The sequence below is a fragment of the Micropterus salmoides genome, unplaced genomic scaffold (genome assembly GCF_014851395.1).
Source record: "Micropterus salmoides isolate LMB-PRFRI ecotype aquatic unplaced genomic scaffold, ASM1485139v1 Ms_hic_scaffold_7, whole genome shotgun sequence".
Lineage (NCBI taxonomy): Eukaryota > Metazoa > Chordata > Actinopteri > Centrarchiformes > Centrarchidae > Micropterus > Micropterus salmoides.
The window spans coordinates 37,526,816-37,543,534 of NW_024044459.1; the positions used below are offsets into that span (position 1 = coordinate 37,526,816).

Below are 16,719 nucleotides of genomic sequence, written 5' to 3' on the forward strand. Positions count from 1 at the left end.
AATCAGTTAATCGATCAGCCCTACCAGTTAATCAATCAGTTAATCAATCAGTTAATCGATCAGCCCCATCAGTTAATCAATCAGTTAATCAATCAGTTAATCGATCAGCCCCATCAGTTAATCAATCAGTTAATCAATCAGTTAATCGATCAGCCCTATCAGTTAGTCAATCAGTTAATCAATCAGTTAATCAATCAGTTAATCGATCAGCCCCATCAGTTAATCAATCAGTTAATCAATCAGTTAATCGATCAGCCCCATCAGTTAATTGATCAGTTAATCGATCAGCCCTATCAGTTAATCAATCAGTTAATTGATCAGTTAATCGATCAGCCCTATCAGTTAATCAATCAGTTAATTGATCAGTTAATCGATCAGCCCTATCAGTTAATCAATCAGTTAATTGATCAGTTAATCGATCAGCCCTATCAGTTAATCAATCAGTTAATTGATCAGTTAATCGATCAGCCCTATCAGTTAATCAATCAGTTAATTGATCAGTTAATCGATCAGCCCTATCAGTTAATCAATCAGTTAATTGATCAGTTAATCGATCAGCCCTATCAGTTAATCTATCAGTTAATCAATCAGTTAATCGATCAGTTAATCGATCAGCCCTATCAGTTAATCAATCAGTTAATTGATCAGTTAATCGATCAGCCCTATCAGTTAATCAATCAGTTAATCGATCAGTTAATCGATCAGCCCTATCAGTTACCCTGGTAGCGCTAGTCGCTAAAACGGGAGGCATGCGAACCCCCTCTGATGAACATTTCTTCGTCACGTGGTCTCTGGCGTACTTGCAGATGCGGAGAGTATAATTCTTGCCTTAGTGTCATTTAGTCAGCTGATCAGTTTGTCGTCTCCATTATGTGTCTGTCAACCATCAACATCCAATTCTTTCCTTGTTTCCCCCTCTCTCCCCCCTCCTCTCTCTCCCCCCTCTCCTCTCTGTCTCCTCATCTCCTCGCCCTCCCCCCTCTCCTCTCTCCTCTCTCTCTCTCCTCGCCCTCCCCACTCTCTCCTCGCCCTCCTCCTCTCCTCTCTCTCTCCTCCCCTCCTCGCCCTCCCCCCTCTCCTCTCTGTCTCCTCATCTCCTCGCCCTCCCCACTCTCTCCTCGCCCTCCCCACTCTCTCCTCGCCCTCCTCCTCTCCTCTCTCTCTCCCCCCCTCCTCGCCCTCCCCCTCTCCTCTCTGTCTCCTCATCTCCTCGCCCTCCTCCTCTCCTCTCTCTCTCCTCCCCTCCTCCTCTCCTCTCTCTCTCTCTCTCTCCTCGCCCTCCCCCCTCTCTCCTCCCCTCCCTCCTCTCTCTCTCTCTCTCCTCCCCCTCCTCCCCTCCCCCCTCCTCCCCTCCTCCCCCCCCTCCTCCCCTCCTCCTCCTCTCCTCTCTCCTCTCTCTCTCTCCTCCCCTCCTCCTCCCCCCCTCCTCCCCTCCTCCTCCTCTCCTCTCTCCTCTCTCTCTCTCCTCCCCTCCCCCCCTCCTCCTCCCCTCCCCCTCCTCCCCTCCTCCCCCTCTCCTCTCTCCTCTCTCCCCCCCCCCCCTCCTCTCTCCCCCCCCTCCTCCTCTCCTCTCTCTCTCCTCCCCTCCTCCTCTCCTCTCTTCTCTCTCTCTCTCCTCGCCCTCCCCCCTCTCTCCTCCCCTCCCTCCTCTCTCTCTCTCTCTCCTCCCCCTCCCCTCCTCCCCCCCCCCTCCTCCCCTCCTCCTCCTCTCCTCTCTCCTCTCTCTCTCTCCTCCCCTCCTCCTCCCCCCCCCCCCTCCTCCTCCTCTCCTCTCTCCTCTCTCTCTCCTCCCCTCCCCCCCTCCCCCCCTCCTCCTCTCTCCCCCCCTCCTCCTCTCCTCCCCCCCCCCCCCCCCCCCCCCCCCTCCACCTCACTGCCTCTGTGACTGACAGGCTGACAGTAGAAAGCAGTTAGACACTCAGTGGGTAGAAACTACTGGATAATCACACTCTCACCTCTGTCAGCTGACAGGTATCAGAATAACTGACAGAAGGAGGAACTTACAGGTGAGTTCAGGTGAAACAGGTTCATCCTCAGACTGAGTCGTACCGACTGACAACAAACAACAGTGAGACCAAAGCTGTGTCTGAAGAGTGTGTTCACTCTGCAGCCCACAATAAACTAAATGTTCCTACCGAGTAATTTAAATCAGATCGAGAGACATCAGGCTGGCGATGTACAGAAAATATTAACAACAGAAACAGTGTGAAAGAGGGACTGTCGTTACTTTCTTATTACTACCATCATCATTATTAAGATAAAATGTTAGTGGACAGTTGTGGTTACGCTACTTGCTTTCTATGCGACAGTCATTTCCGGTTAGAGCACAACAGCAGTGTTTGATCTGAGAGACAAGACCACCCTGTCGAAATTAACCCACTACGCACGTAAGTACATAGTGTACGCAGTGTACTGCATGTTGGTGTATTCAAGGAAGTACCCGAATTGAGACACAGCTTAGATACACAAGAGGGGTGGAGAGAACGAGACACAGGTGTCAGGTCAGAACAGGTTTTCTGAAATGTTATGTTTAAATATGCAATATCTAAAAAAAAAAGATGCGTTAATTTGCATCCATTTTAAAAAACTGTAATCTGAACTCTGGATTAAATTAGGTACAGAATTATTGTCTTATTTTGTTGACACATTAGACGTTTTACTCTTTTTATTACTCCATATATCAGAAAATACTGTCAACAGGCATAGAAAAGAAAGATGTTCTGAATGCTCTACGATTCAGGCTGTGAAAGATAAATGAACAAACCCGTCTGTGAAAACCTTCAGAATAAAACGTGGAGATTTCAGGCTCAGTGTGACGAAAAACAGCCTTTAAAGATGTTAATGTAAAATTCCATACATTTTCATTGAAAATAAATACTTAGAGACCCAATATCAAATCAAATCCTTAACAACAACAACGTAGAACATCTAAAGGAAAGAAAAGGAAACTACTAAATGTGCATTTTGGATGTTTTCTTCTGAAAGACGACATGTTGTGGAAGCAAAGTAGCCCTCAAACTGCAAATAAAATATGTAAAAAGTATTGGTATCTGCAATATAAGCCTGCATATTACTGGGTACTGGGTATGGCCTTGTAAAGGAGGTAAGTGGTATCACACATCACTAGTAGATATTAACGAGCCGGCAGGTTTAGAAAAACAGGTAAAAACCTTTTGAATTTAAGGTTTGATTGTTCTGCTAAAATCCAGTGGAAAGCAGAAACACCTCCGCCATTAATAAAGTCTGATCTTAACGATGCCTTCCTGTAGATACAAAGAAGTTAAATACTAGTTATTAAACAGAAAAAGCTAAATGAGGGAACATAAACAGGAAAAAGCGTTTCCTCCAGAGGGGGGAGAGCGCGGGAGACGTACAGACAGCTTTGCTATTAGCATCAGGAGCTGCTGCTGTCTGCTCTCCATTATGAAGCAAAGTGACTCTGAAGGACGACCGCGGTGTGTGCGTGCGCTTGTGAACTAAAGTGTGCATCACAAGGCCGACTCCTGCAGCCTTGTGCATAATTGTTCATCACTAATAATGACTTTCTCCAGATTGAGCGCTTCATTTAGGAACAAACACACGCAGACTCTCCCTCGTACCTGACGGATACATTCACATGCAGATAAAAGCAGATTCACATGCAGATAAAAGCAGAATTGAAAGCGCCGCTGAGAGCTCTCGGCGCTCTCTGGCCTTGTGGCGGAGCCTCGGCAGCAGGTGGATAAACACTGCGGCAGGAAGACACGTTCAATGAAGAACCGGGACCGGGTTTGGTTTTATTTGCTGAGCTGTGGAGCTCTGTGCCAGCTGACAGCAGCTGTAGTTTCCCAAACAGATTCTCACGCCAGACTCGTCACATGTGGACTCTTGGTCAAGATCCCGTGGTGTCACCTTTTTGGTCAAGTTGGCAAGAACACGCAACGTCCGGTTAGACTTGTGGTGTGAGGTGTGGACTAGTCACATGACTTTAGTTTCAACTTGACTAAATCAAAAAAGACCAATGATCCGTGACTTGAGCCCTTTGACTCGAACTGACTTGATGTCCATATCTATAATATAATGTAAAAAAACTGTGTCCATCAACACTTTATTTAATTCATGAAATAATTTGACATTTGTTGTGTGAATCTTTATTCTGTGCACGTTTTCTTCAACTTTTAACTCGTTAAAAATATGAAAAGGTATTTAATTTGACGACAAACACATTATGACTTGTTTAGGACTAGAAAACATAAAGTTCAGGACCTGAGACTCGACTCGGACTTCCCTGTCTCGATCCGTCTGGACTTGGGACTTGAGTGCTAAGACTTGAGATTTACTTGTGACTTGGAAAACAATGACTTGGTCCCACCTCTGTGGTGACTTAACGTTAATGTTTTAAGTCACGTAACTTAAATAAAAACAATCATCGTTGACTTTTTGTTTCACACAGGAAACAAACACCAGTCTCCTGGTTGAAGGTCTGGTGTCCGGCCCACCGTCCAGCTCAACGTCCTCCTTATCTGTAGCATCCATAAATGACGCTACAGGGTTTCCCTCGCTGCCTTACAAACTGACGCCAGCGGGTCTTGACCATGTGTCCATATGTGACGACTTGGGAGTGAGAACTGGTTGACAATACAGACTACGAGCAACATATGAGAAGAATCTTTGGTTTTGCTTTAAAGAATGACTTGAATGGTAAATCTAATTATTATTATAATTATTATTTCTATTTGTCGCTTTTTTTCCTGCTTGTCATGCATAAAAAGTTGTGAAATTTGTGTGGTGAAAATAGCCCTCTGATGTGGGCCTCGTGCACGGGTGTGCAAAAACAGCTCGAGAGTGAACGCAGCCTTACCCTAACACAACAGGAAGTCAGCCATCTTGGATTGAATATATACATTTTTGCCATTTACGCCCTCCTTTCTTTAACAAGCTCCTCCTAGGGATTTGATCTGATCAACTTCAAATGTGGGCAGTGCCATCCAAAGACCCCTGCGATGTTAAATTGCGAAGCTTTTCAGGATCCGTCAAATGATGTGTTCGTGGCGTGGCGTTAAATTTTGATGTTTCGTCATGAAAAGGGAGGTAGTGTGTAAATGCACTGTACACGGTCAAATCTGCCTCAAACTTCACACGTTTGATAAGAGTCCCACCCTGAAGACATCTACATGCCTGTATTCACTCATAATGATAGCGCCACCTACTGATCAATGACCGTCCTTGCCGCAGTGACCAAACTCAACAGCTCCACCGATGCGGCACACCCCGATGGGCGGGAGGTGCGAGGGTCAGCTCATCGATTCTTGCAGCTTTCATTTTTATCATTATAATTATTACTAGACCCATTTTTAAGCTCTTTGCCTTTTTCTTTCAAAGTTTTCTTCAATTTCCAACATCTCTTTGAGGTCCGGGAGAGACGACTGATTTAGATTATATTAGCATCATTAGCTAATGTGCTAATCAGATGTCGCGTGTCATGCCAGCGCATTTTAAGCTTTTCATTGGATGATCTGACTGACCTTCTCCATGTGACAGTTGGCGTGATATGGCCGTTTCCGCGCAATGTAAGTCCGTAGAGACTAAATGGCGTTAAATGACACGTGAAAATACCACGCCAAATGACTGAATAACACACCGTATGGTGATACCAGGCTGGTCGGTCAGGTGGTGACCGGTGATGGAGTCAGCTGACGACAGGGCTGAGGACCTCCAACATGTCACCTCTATAGGTGGGCGGAGACGGCTGGTTCGGGGTCAGCGGCGGTCGATATTCAATCTCCTCAGTGAGCCGGAAACAATCAGACGATCAGAGATGAGTTCATCTGGAAGATGAGGTACAGAGAGAGAGAGAGCCACAGGGGGCGAGAGACACTGAGAAAGACAGCGGGAGAGAGAGAGAGACAGGGGGCGAGACAGATCCTTGTGTACTTTTACTGCTGATACTTTACCCTCACGAGAATACCTGTGTAAAGTATCCGAGTACTTCCTCCTGCCTGCAGCTGCTGTTAGAAAGTGACCCCAGTGATGTCATCCTCATTAGCTAGCATTAGCGGCTACGCTACATGGCGATGGATAAAGAGCGCCGCCTTATCTGATGCCCACTCAGGTGACTCAGGTGTGTGTGTGTGATGTTATCTCGGTTTCTGTTCGTGACCTCGGTCCTGACCCCTCCCACCTGTGCCATCATCAGGTAACTCACCTGAACACCAGCAGGAGTCAAAGGTCACCCCAGGACTTTCCCATGACCCCTGACCCCCCCCCCCCGCCACACACACACACATTAACAGTCTGATAATTGTCTCCTGCAGCTGTTTCCTGTCAAACAATAAAAGCTGTTACTCCTGTTTATTTCATTAAAAACACACATTAATAATGTTGGAAGTTTTACAACACCGCCATGTTTGTAGTTCTTCTGTAAATCTAAGTAGTTCAAGTCCAGCAAAGTGCCAAAGTTAAAAACTTTTATGTCACCAAAACAGACATCTAAACTGAACAATTAAATGAAGGCGTTTTGTTCATTATTTCACTGTAGGATCACCTGATGGCCAGCTGCTCCGTCTGCCTTTGTTAATATTATATATTTAATACAGTCCAAATAAAGCTCCTGATCAATAATGAGAAATCAACTCAAGTTATTCTCAGGTTTTTCACTGGACTTGAACTACTCAGATTTACAGAAGAACTACGAACACGGCGACGTTGTAAATCTTCTGACCGGTAGTGTAAAAATAAAGCAATAAATTTCAAAAAACTGATCATAAACCCGCAGACTGAACCACAGATACTAAACACAGATGATACTATTACTCGTCGTCATGAGCGTCTCGCCTCCTTCATCCTCTCCACATTCCTCCGTCTTTAAGAGGAGAAGAGGAGGTCAAGAGGAGTCAACGAGGAGAGGAAGGAAGTGAAGGAGAAGCTGAGATAAAGGAAGCAGTGAAGGTCACATAGTGTCAGTCTGCAGCTGGTGAGGTGCAGAAAACTGCTGTGGGCTAATTAACAAGATATGAATCCATAATACTATAATAATATCAGCTGCAGTAGTATACAGATGTGTATATATATATATTCCACCCCCGGAGGTGAGCGAGCTGCATCTTGGAAAACTAACACATCCTGCATCATCTCGAACAAAACGGTGAAATATGTAGATTTCTTGTGAACTAACAGCAAAAAACAAAGTATTTTATAAATATGTGTGTATTTTCCACACTGTACACAGCTCTATCATTATAGTACACAGTATTAGTACTAGTATGCAGTAGCCTACTTAAACTGAAAGCGATTTGTTTTAAAAAGGCTGCTGGGAAATCAGAGTATTTAAACACACACACCGGTTAACGTTTATTAAAGCGACCCTGAACGCAGATTTGTTCTCTTTTTAATTTCACTTGAAGGTATTTTTGACACAAGTCTTTCAAACTTTCATAACTTAATCATTAGATATTTCTGTTGGAGACAAGCTGCTGATGAAGTTCAAATTAAAACCCTGCTGATACGATGAGATTTACACTAAAACTCTGACGGCTCTTTAATCGATTAGTCCAGCAGCTTCGATAACCGATCAGTTTTCTCTGTGGACCAAACAGACTGAAGGATTCACTGAATCCACAACTAGAAAAAGAATCTGCAAATGAATCAGTGATGAAATAATCGTTAGTTGATTGATCTCATTTTTATGGGATTTGTAACAATTACATCTATATATATATTGATCTACAGAAGCGATGAAGTGTCTTCATTTATTAGGTATTTAATTCTCTACATTTATCAGATTATTATTATTATTATTATAAATCTATGATCACATGACGGGTTACATGGGGCCTTATTTTTTATCGTCCGCTCCTGATTTTAAATGTTGTGACATGAAATCAATAAATCAAACCTTGAACCTGGAGGGGAGAACTCATCCATTCAGCTGTGAGGACGAAGTGAAATAACTGTGAAGAGAAAGGACGAGCAGAGCATCGATCAGACTGATCTCCATGAGGATTATATGAACTTCCGATCTGTTTCATGTTATTATTATTATTATTATTATCATTATTATTCTTCTTCTTATTATTATTATTATTATCATTATTCTTCTTCTTCTTATTATTATTATTATTATCATCATCGGTGCTGCAGAGACGCCCAGCTGAAATAAACCCAAACAGAGCTGCAGGTCGTTTTCTCAATACAATATTTATTTTTTTGTTTCCTTCCCGTGATGAATGAATATAATTTAAACTGCACTCAGTTGAGGAGAAACTGTAATTCAGTTCATGAAACACCTTCATGCTCTCAAATGTTGAATCCAAGGGCGTCACTTTGTGCTGAGAGACGTGTTCAGTGCTGAGTGGGGGAGGTTAAGTTTAAGGTGGAAATGTTTTTATTTACATAAACGGAAACACTAAATTCAGGCGGCAGGAGATAAATCTGAGGAGAAAGACATGAGAGAAAATGATGCAGCTCAAGTTACTGTTTTGAACAACGCACATCTGTTTCTGCCATATTTAAATTGCACGTTTTCTAACTGTGCAAATAAACTTTTCTCAAAACATTTTCATTTGTTTACAACTGCTTTAAAAAAAAGTGATGGAGACATGTCCCACTGACGGTCAGGGGCCCCTGTACATAAGCTTTCTCTAGGGGCCCCTCCCGGCATCCACGGCTCCGGTATCTCAGTCCGGATCAACAGATCATGATTTCAGGGCAGCAGATATACACCAGCTCCTGCTGCACTTTGTCTGTCAGTGAAATAAAAGCAGCTTCTGGATTTATTAAATGACCAAAGACGTTCCTAAATAATTCCTGAGGTTTACTCGGCTGCGCTTAAAGAAGTTCCAAACTGTTTTATTACACTCATCTTGTTTCTTTATCCTTCCCACTTTGGCCTTTTAGCACTTTCATCTGCATCACCATCTTATTTTGTTTGCACAGATATTAAATTTGTACTTGAATGTTATTTGCCAAAATGCAGAAGGTGTCGCTCGCTGCTGTAGCACCACCGTTACTACGACGACTCTGCTGCACCTTGACCAGGTGAATCTGCTCTCCATCAGCCCACCTGGTTAAAGAAAAGCAAAACAAACATTTAAGATAGAAGGAAACTCTGATTTTTTCCTTCATGTGAACGTTTTGAACTCGTCTCGATCTTCCGGGTAAAGATCCTCTGATGTAAACAGAGAAATAATAAACCTTTTGTTTCTTTTTTAAATGGCTCAAGATTTGATTTATCTGGTGATTGGTTTTAACTTCTTCCCTCCTCGTGGTTTTATTTTGCCTGTAACGTTAAGATTTAATGTTTCTTTCATGTTGAATTTTATGTCTTCTTCTTCTTCTTATTGTGTGTTTTTTAATGGTTCCTGAAACAGAGAATCTGAAACAGCGTGAGCTCCACCTGGTGGCCGGCTGCTGCAGCAGCATCAGTTTGATGAATATAATTTACCAAGGAAACACTGAGGAGGACGCATCTGCTTATATAAATAATATAACTCTCGTTTAAACCGATTTCTACATTTTATCGCTGTGTGCTTGAGAGGAAAAGGGTTTTTTTTCGCCCAGCTGTCTGCCTCCACGCTGCCAACGATCAAACGAACAAATAAACCTCAGAACAAATTTGGTGATTTGATCAAACTAAATATATATATCATTAAAAATATAACACAAAAGGAATTCAGTGTATAAAACAAAAAATCAACCTCTGGATGATTCACCTGCTCCCAGCTGTGCGGCTGAACATGCGAACTCTGTCCAGAGGGCGGCGCTACATGCGGTCAATAAGACAGTTTGGGGGTTTTGTTTCCAGGTTGGGTCTCATTTCAGTAATCGTGCGTTATTTCTATCAGCCAATAAAAACACGAGTTCACAGCTGAGGTCAGTTTCGTTTTAGCGCCGTCACCTGGTGAGAACAGCGTTGTTTTTTTCAACATCTGGTTAAGGTTAAAGAATATGAGCATGTGGTCAGGAGTTACTCATCGTACCTTTACTGTCCTCATAGAGCCTCCGTGGTCCAACTCAAATGTCCCAAAACAAAAATGGAATACATATCAGGGTAATGACACAAATGTGACATCGATCTCGATTATTGCGACAACGATATTCATTTTTGATGCTCCTGAACTTGTTTCTGACTCGTTTCCTCTTCGATCTCGGTTGTTCTTACTTTCTCTTTCACATTTTAATGATCGCGTTTCATTGGCCAGTTGCCTCGTCACAGATCTACGACACCAGCATAAGATATGGAGCGTACACGAAGCTTCGCTCAACGTAACGCTGTTTAGTCACTATATTGTGAACCACTAACAGGTGCATCTCAGAAAATTTGAATATTGTGGAAAAGTTCATTTTTTCCCCTGTAATTGAATTAAAAAGTGATATTTTCTAGATTCATTCCACATAAAGTGAAATATTTCAGCCCTTTTGTTGTTTTAATCTCGAAGATTACGGCTCAAAACTCCAGTATCTGTATAAATACAGAAATGTCGAGATTCTGAAAAGTTAAAAGTGCCAAAAAGGTAAATTTACCCACATTTCTCCTGGTTCCATGTTGGGTTATAGGACAGCTGCGTTTCTCGAAAGAAACCTGCACAACGTGTCCTGCGAACACCAGATCCAGGTTTCTGATCTTTTCCTGCAGTTTGATCTGCATCAGGTCTGCCCTGTGCTGCCTCCAGGAAACAGCCTCGCAATCTAAAGTCTCTCAGCTTCTCACATAACTGAAGCGTCATCAGCGTCTGAAACACTGAACTATCTATAGACAGATATAAACCAGGTTTTACGCGTGCTGGTGTGTGATCATGTAAAGAGGCAGATCAATAAGCAGGTTTCTCATGTTTTAAACGTTGCATCAGGATGAAAGTGAAAACAGGAACTCTGATGTGCAGGAAAACTTTTCCTCTGAAAGGTCACAGCAGACTGAAAAGAGAAACCACTTTCAGCCGGAGGACGAGGAGGAGGAGGAGGAGGAGGAGGTCACACTCACTCACAGTGACCGGTGTGTTTTGTCCAGGTCCTCTAATAACCTGCAGCCAAGGGCAGCACCTGAACACCACACACACTCTGCAATCATGAGTTATTGATTTGTGCAGAAAGCAGCAGCTGATCTGTGTTTTCAGCGTCCAGCTGCAGCAGCTTTAATCTGAGGGTCGAGGCTAACGCTAACAGCAGCTACAGGCCGCCTGCTCCCTCTGAGCTCAGCTCAAGTGGGGCGCTTGGTTTTTCTCTGTGTGCAGCCCGTACGGGTGGACGCTCTGCAGGACGCTCTGCAGGACGCTCTGCAGGACGTCTCTTATAGTGGACGTCGTGAAAGAAGAAGCTGGAGGGGGAAGTTTGAGAGGAGTTCAAGTGTCAGCAGTATTAATAATAATTATACAGACAAAAGTACAAGCATGTAGTACCAGTCTCAGTGGCAGTACTGTTAGTGCAGGATCAGCAGCGTGGTCATGTTTTCAGACCTTAATCTGTCAGGTCTCTGATTCACTTTCAGTCTGACTTCTTTCACGTCTCGTTTGACCAACAACAGATTCACCTGCTGAGGAACCACAGGGACCTGAAGGTTAACGTCACCTCAGCTGCTGATCAACGTTCTGTTGGTGGACAAGAAGTCAACTCACCGTCCTGCAGTACAAAGTACAATTACCTGGATATTAAAGTATAAAGTGTAGCAACGATAAAGAAATACAACACGTAACGCGTCACAATGCTGCACTGATTTATTAAACATCTTCTACAAAAACACACCATAGAAAATTAGTTCACTTTGTCACAACTTTACAGATACTCAGAGACGCAGAGACGCCGTCCACACCGAGAGACAAAAAGCATCAGAGTTCATGCTTCAGTCTGAGTGTGGAGCAGATTTATGTAGAAGCAGCTCCACCTGCTGGACCGCCTCCGTCAGCACAGCGTCTCCCTGTGAAGCTTCATTAGAATCTAGATAACAGGATGTTTCTGTCTGGAAAACATTAAGACACACATCATGTGACACGCAGGGGAACTCTGATTGGTCGAGTTGGGGGGTAAATATCAGCGTGTGGTTCTGAGCAGAGCTGGTCTCACATGTACGCGAAACCTGCAACACTCAGTTACAGAGGTCTGCAGGTGGAACCAGACAGAACCGGTTTGTTCAGGTGTGATGATGTCACGGGTTTCCAGTCTGCAGCAGCCGTTAGAAACTGTGGAGGTGAAGTGAGACGAATCAAACTGAAACTAGGGAGGCACCGAATGTTCAGCCGCAAAAGTTATCAACCAGAAATATCTCTTTGTGCGTTCGGCCTGATGAGTCAAAAGAGCGAATAGATTCGACCAAACAGTCCCGTTGCCATGTTGGCAACCGTTTGCAGACGCCTGAATTGTCTCCAGCACGTCTGAGTGTTTCTGTCACTCGTCTGTGAGAAGGAGATTAAGCTTGCTGCGCCTACATTAAGAGTGCACACATATTCAAGCCTTTACGGTCAGTGAATAGTGTCTCCACACCCTGTGAGGGAAAAGCTCATTTTGACTATTTCATTTATGCAGTGGAAATTTTTTTTTAAATAAATGGAAAAAATGTGAAAGTACATGTTCAGGAAAGTTTTTCATCATATTTGGTTTCGGCTTTCACTTCGGTGCGTCCCGAGCTGAAACAGGTCTGTTAGTCTTCCTTCAAAAAGTCAAGCTGAAACTAACTCAAACTAATGTAAATCAGTTCAAACTCATTTATATCATGAAGTACGACAGATTAAATATTCAATTTCCTCCCACAGCTGGCATCAGTCGCTTTAAAGAGGTCACACTCTGCTTCTGCTCTCTGCTTTATTGGGTTATAGATCTTCTTTTATGCATGTAACAGGTTTGCAAAGTGAAAAAGTTCCCATCTCCCACAGAAAACTCTGCTCCTGAACTGAACACAGCCTTTCCTTCTCTAACCTGCGCAGCACGACGCTCGCCTAACGACTACCTTACTGCTGGTCAGGACCCGCCCTACTCTGCTTCTGATTGGCTAGTCGTCCTCACCGGAGGTACTGCACATGTGCAGCTCCAAACAAAGATCTACTAGAAGTGAGAGGCTTCGCGTTCAACACAGAAAAGAGGAGCTGCAGCCACGTGCAGGATGACAGCGACACCATGTAAACCTGTTCTGGTACGAGCTAAATAAATAAAGTGAGGAACATGAGGATCAGCAGAATGTGACGTCTTTATGAAGCTGCAGCCGCCCAGGAAGTGTCCACCACCCTGCAGCCACAGAGGTTTTAAAAAAGTAATAATATGTAAATATATATATATTTCTAAATGTGCTTAAATCTGATAATACGCGTGTTGTTTTCTTGTTGACTGTTCGTCTATAATTCTTGCAGAAAAGAATTATGAAGATTTTTCAAAATAAAAGCCTGAAGCATGATCTGCTACTGAAAACAAACCGAGCCTGCGAACAGGCGGTCATCAGTTCGTCTTCGTCCACGGAGACTCAGCTTCCTCGCCCCCGCTCTTCCTCACCACTCCTTCTTCTTCTCGTCCATGGAGACCCCCCCGGGCCCCAGGGCCACCACCAGCAGCAGGCCTCCGATCACCGACGTGGTCTGGAAGAAGTCGTACTTGAGGAAGTCGTGCATGGGTTTGTACGACGGGATGCTCCAGAAGGCGTTGAAGGTGAAGTTGATGCAGAGCAGCCAGGCGACCAGAGTCAGAGCCGCCAGCTTCGTCTTGAAGCCCACCGCCACCAGCACGATGAGGGCCGTCCCCACCAGGTTCTGCAGGACCTGAGCACACAAGGTCGGCGGGGCACAGTGTTTCACAGTGGTTCATACCTGAGAGGACAGCTTCCTTTTGGTGCGTTCAAGGAGGCTCTGAATTTTCAGACTCTGCTGCTGAACAACAGATTCATCACACCAACACTGTGATGCTTCTCAGAGGTCAGCAGTCAGCTGTCAGAGTGTCCTTGAACGCACCACCAGGGCTGTGTGAGGCCGACAGACAGGAGGACAGAACTTCTTTACCTTTAAACTAATGACATGATATGACCTGAAATAATGTTAAAACTGAGGATAATAATAATACATTATAATTTAATAACACTTCAAGGTTACACACAAACAATTAAAAATAAAATAAGATTCGGCCTCACACAGCAGTTTTATCAATAATCAGTGTAAATAAAATAAAAAGTCTGTATAGAAAACATCAACAAGTCAACGTGCAGATAAAACTAATAATTAAATGGGCACCACACAGGAAAAGAAATGCGTCTTAATGTGTCTCTTATCTGCGCTGGCGGCAGATCTGGGGCCATCGATCAACCTCCAGCTACCAAACCGAGCCTTCAGCCGGAGTATTTCAGACAGACGCTCCACAGCGAGAGCTTCACATCCTGTTTACTGTGTCTCCACACGAGCACGGCGCGTTATCAGCACGAGGACTCGTAGTCCGTTAAAATGTATATTTATACATTAGTGGTCTAACGGTAAACAAAAATCCTGGTTCGCTTTATTTTCGGTACAGTTAGGAAAAAATGCAAACATTAAATTGCTGCTGGTTTATTATGAACTTCTGTAAACATCCAAATTACACATAAGAAATAAATTATCTGCTGCAAGCTTCAAACAAGTTCTCCACTAAATAAAATAAACAACGACAGACACAGCTGATAAAATATAATAAATATATAATAATATGGATAACAGTGCAGCGTTCTTCTTCTTCTGTTCCGTCTATGAGCAGGATCCCGGCCTGCTTTAAAAAGTTAAAAACTTTCCTGCAGTCTGAAGTCGGGTTAAAAGCTGAAAGGCGTTCTCCTCTGTGTGACACCATTTGAAACGTCGCTGTTGTATTTCACTGGAAGTGTTCGCAAACAGAAGACCTGAACAATAAGGGCGGGTCCTAAAGCTCGGGCTTCCCTGCACTGGCCGTGACGCTTCAGTCACTAGTTAGCGAGAGGCGGGGCTAAAGCGCGCTGCTGGTGTAGCGCCGCATGGCGGAGATTTGGTCCGCCGCTTCATATGTCCGTGTGGAAACTCGGAATTTACGAGTTATTGTTGTTACTGCAACGCATCAGTAGGTGGAAACTGGATTCATCTTGATTCTGATGTGCTTCATCAGGACGAGCGAATAAAATACTGATTTATTGATTAGACACGTTTTTGATATTTATTTTGGATAAATTGGTGTGTTCATGGAGTAACGGGCAACTTTGTTTTCCTTCAGAATACAGAAAATAATCGTTATGCGCAGCCCTAGCTGGCAGATTGTTCTGTGGGGGCCCCGACAGCAGGGGCCCGTCTCCTTCGGCTGCTGGAAAACAATGTGCTCTGTAAGGAGGTCATGACGGCTGTCGGTCGTCACAGCATGCTAACACGCTAACTACACACCGGTGCTCCCGGACCGAGCGCCTTTAGGTTTCCGCCCCGATCTTAAACTAGATCATGAAAACAGAACGAAGCTGCCGATTCATCGTCCGGGGTTCGTTCCAGTTTCTCTGCAGACAGAACATGTCGGTTTGCTCACAGATAATCTGCCCCGTAGTTTCAGGTGTGAGACTCACGCTGAAGAGGCTGAGGTCGAAGTGCAGCAGCGTCATGAACATGAGGACCAGGAGGACTCGGCCTCCGAGCTGCAGGAGGTTCTTCGGGGAACTCTGATGGCCGAGAGAAGGAACTCCTGCGAACACGGTGCGCGCCTCCCCCCGACCCTCCGCCAGGAGCAGCAGGAGACCCCCGCTCAGAGCCAGGTTCCTGCAGGAGGATCAGAACCAAACTACTATTTAAAAGTGTGAAGTTTAAAGTGCAGATTCAGACGACAACCAGGCTCTCCAGACTCCAGAGTCCTGTTCCAGATCATTTGTTAGATTATTATTCAGCCCCACACAAATTTAACAAATCCCAATGACTCCAGCAGAACTTGAACAAGTCCTGGAGGGACTGTTCAATGATTCAACGACCATTATAAACAGAGCTGCACGATGTGCAGAAAAAGTCGCATTAAGATTTGACTTTAATGCAACAAATGCTGCTCAGAGTCAACTCGCTTAATTATCAAGGAATGAACAAAGTCCTGACATTTTGAAATGTGTATTTCTAAAGTTGAACAAAGTTAAACAATATTCAAGAATAACTTCAGTGAAACAGAACGAGGGCGGCGTGTTGCTCTGCAGAGGAGGCGGCTAGAAGCAGCAAATATCATCTGTCCACAGCCGGGAGGAGCAACTGCACACGATAATATAATATAATTATATATTAAATACTACATTCATTACAGGGTCATATAATAGTTTTTTACCACTAGTCGGATATTAAATCCAGCTGTTTCATTTCTGTGGGTTGGTTTTATTTATTTAATCCTTGGGGTACGGTAGGTTGTTGTCTTCTTCATTATTCTCATTGTACGTAGGCTCATCTGTTGCAGAGCCCGGTGTGGGCGGGGCTTATGAGCACACACACAAGTGTGTTTTATTAAAATCGCACACTTGCGTCGTGATGTAATGATGACATCACAATTAGATTAATCGTGCGGCCCTAATTATAAAGTAAAAAGATATCAAATCTACCTTTGAAGTTTTCACTTATTCCCACAATGATGATGCAAAAAACAAAAACGCCCAAGAACAAAACAAGTTTTTAGAAAAGCTGCAGCAACAATCAGTAAAGAGGCCCTCGAGATCCTGGAGGGCCCGAGTGTTAAACACAGACTGATCACAGGTCAAAGGTCACAGACTCACCTCATGAGGAACTTGAGGTCCCACAGGATGCTGTAGGCCACCGTCTGCAGAGCAGG

At 44.1% G+C, this 16,719-nt stretch overlaps 2 protein-coding genes across 2 annotated transcripts in view; both read right to left on the bottom strand.

The window, feature by feature from the left end:
• The window catches only part of LOC119891504 (scavenger receptor cysteine-rich type 1 protein M160-like), a 1,270,577-nt gene that overhangs the window by 776,486 nt on the left and 477,372 nt on the right, over nucleotides 1-16,719 (bottom strand). The gene's annotated exons all lie outside the window — the stretch shown is intronic.
• The window catches only part of surf4l (surfeit 4, like), a 12,482-nt gene continuing 8,274 nt past the window's right edge, over nucleotides 12,512-16,719 (bottom strand). Inside the window, exons 4-6 of the mRNA XM_038703365.1 lie at nucleotides 16,664-16,707; nucleotides 15,491-15,680; nucleotides 12,512-13,712 (exon numbers count right to left, since the gene is read on the bottom strand). Coding sequence (XP_038559293.1) covers nucleotides 13,446-13,712; nucleotides 15,491-15,680; nucleotides 16,664-16,707 — 501 coding nt within the window. The 3' untranslated portion in view covers nucleotides 12,512-13,445. The remainder of the gene's footprint in view (nucleotides 13,713-15,490; nucleotides 15,681-16,663; nucleotides 16,708-16,719) is intronic.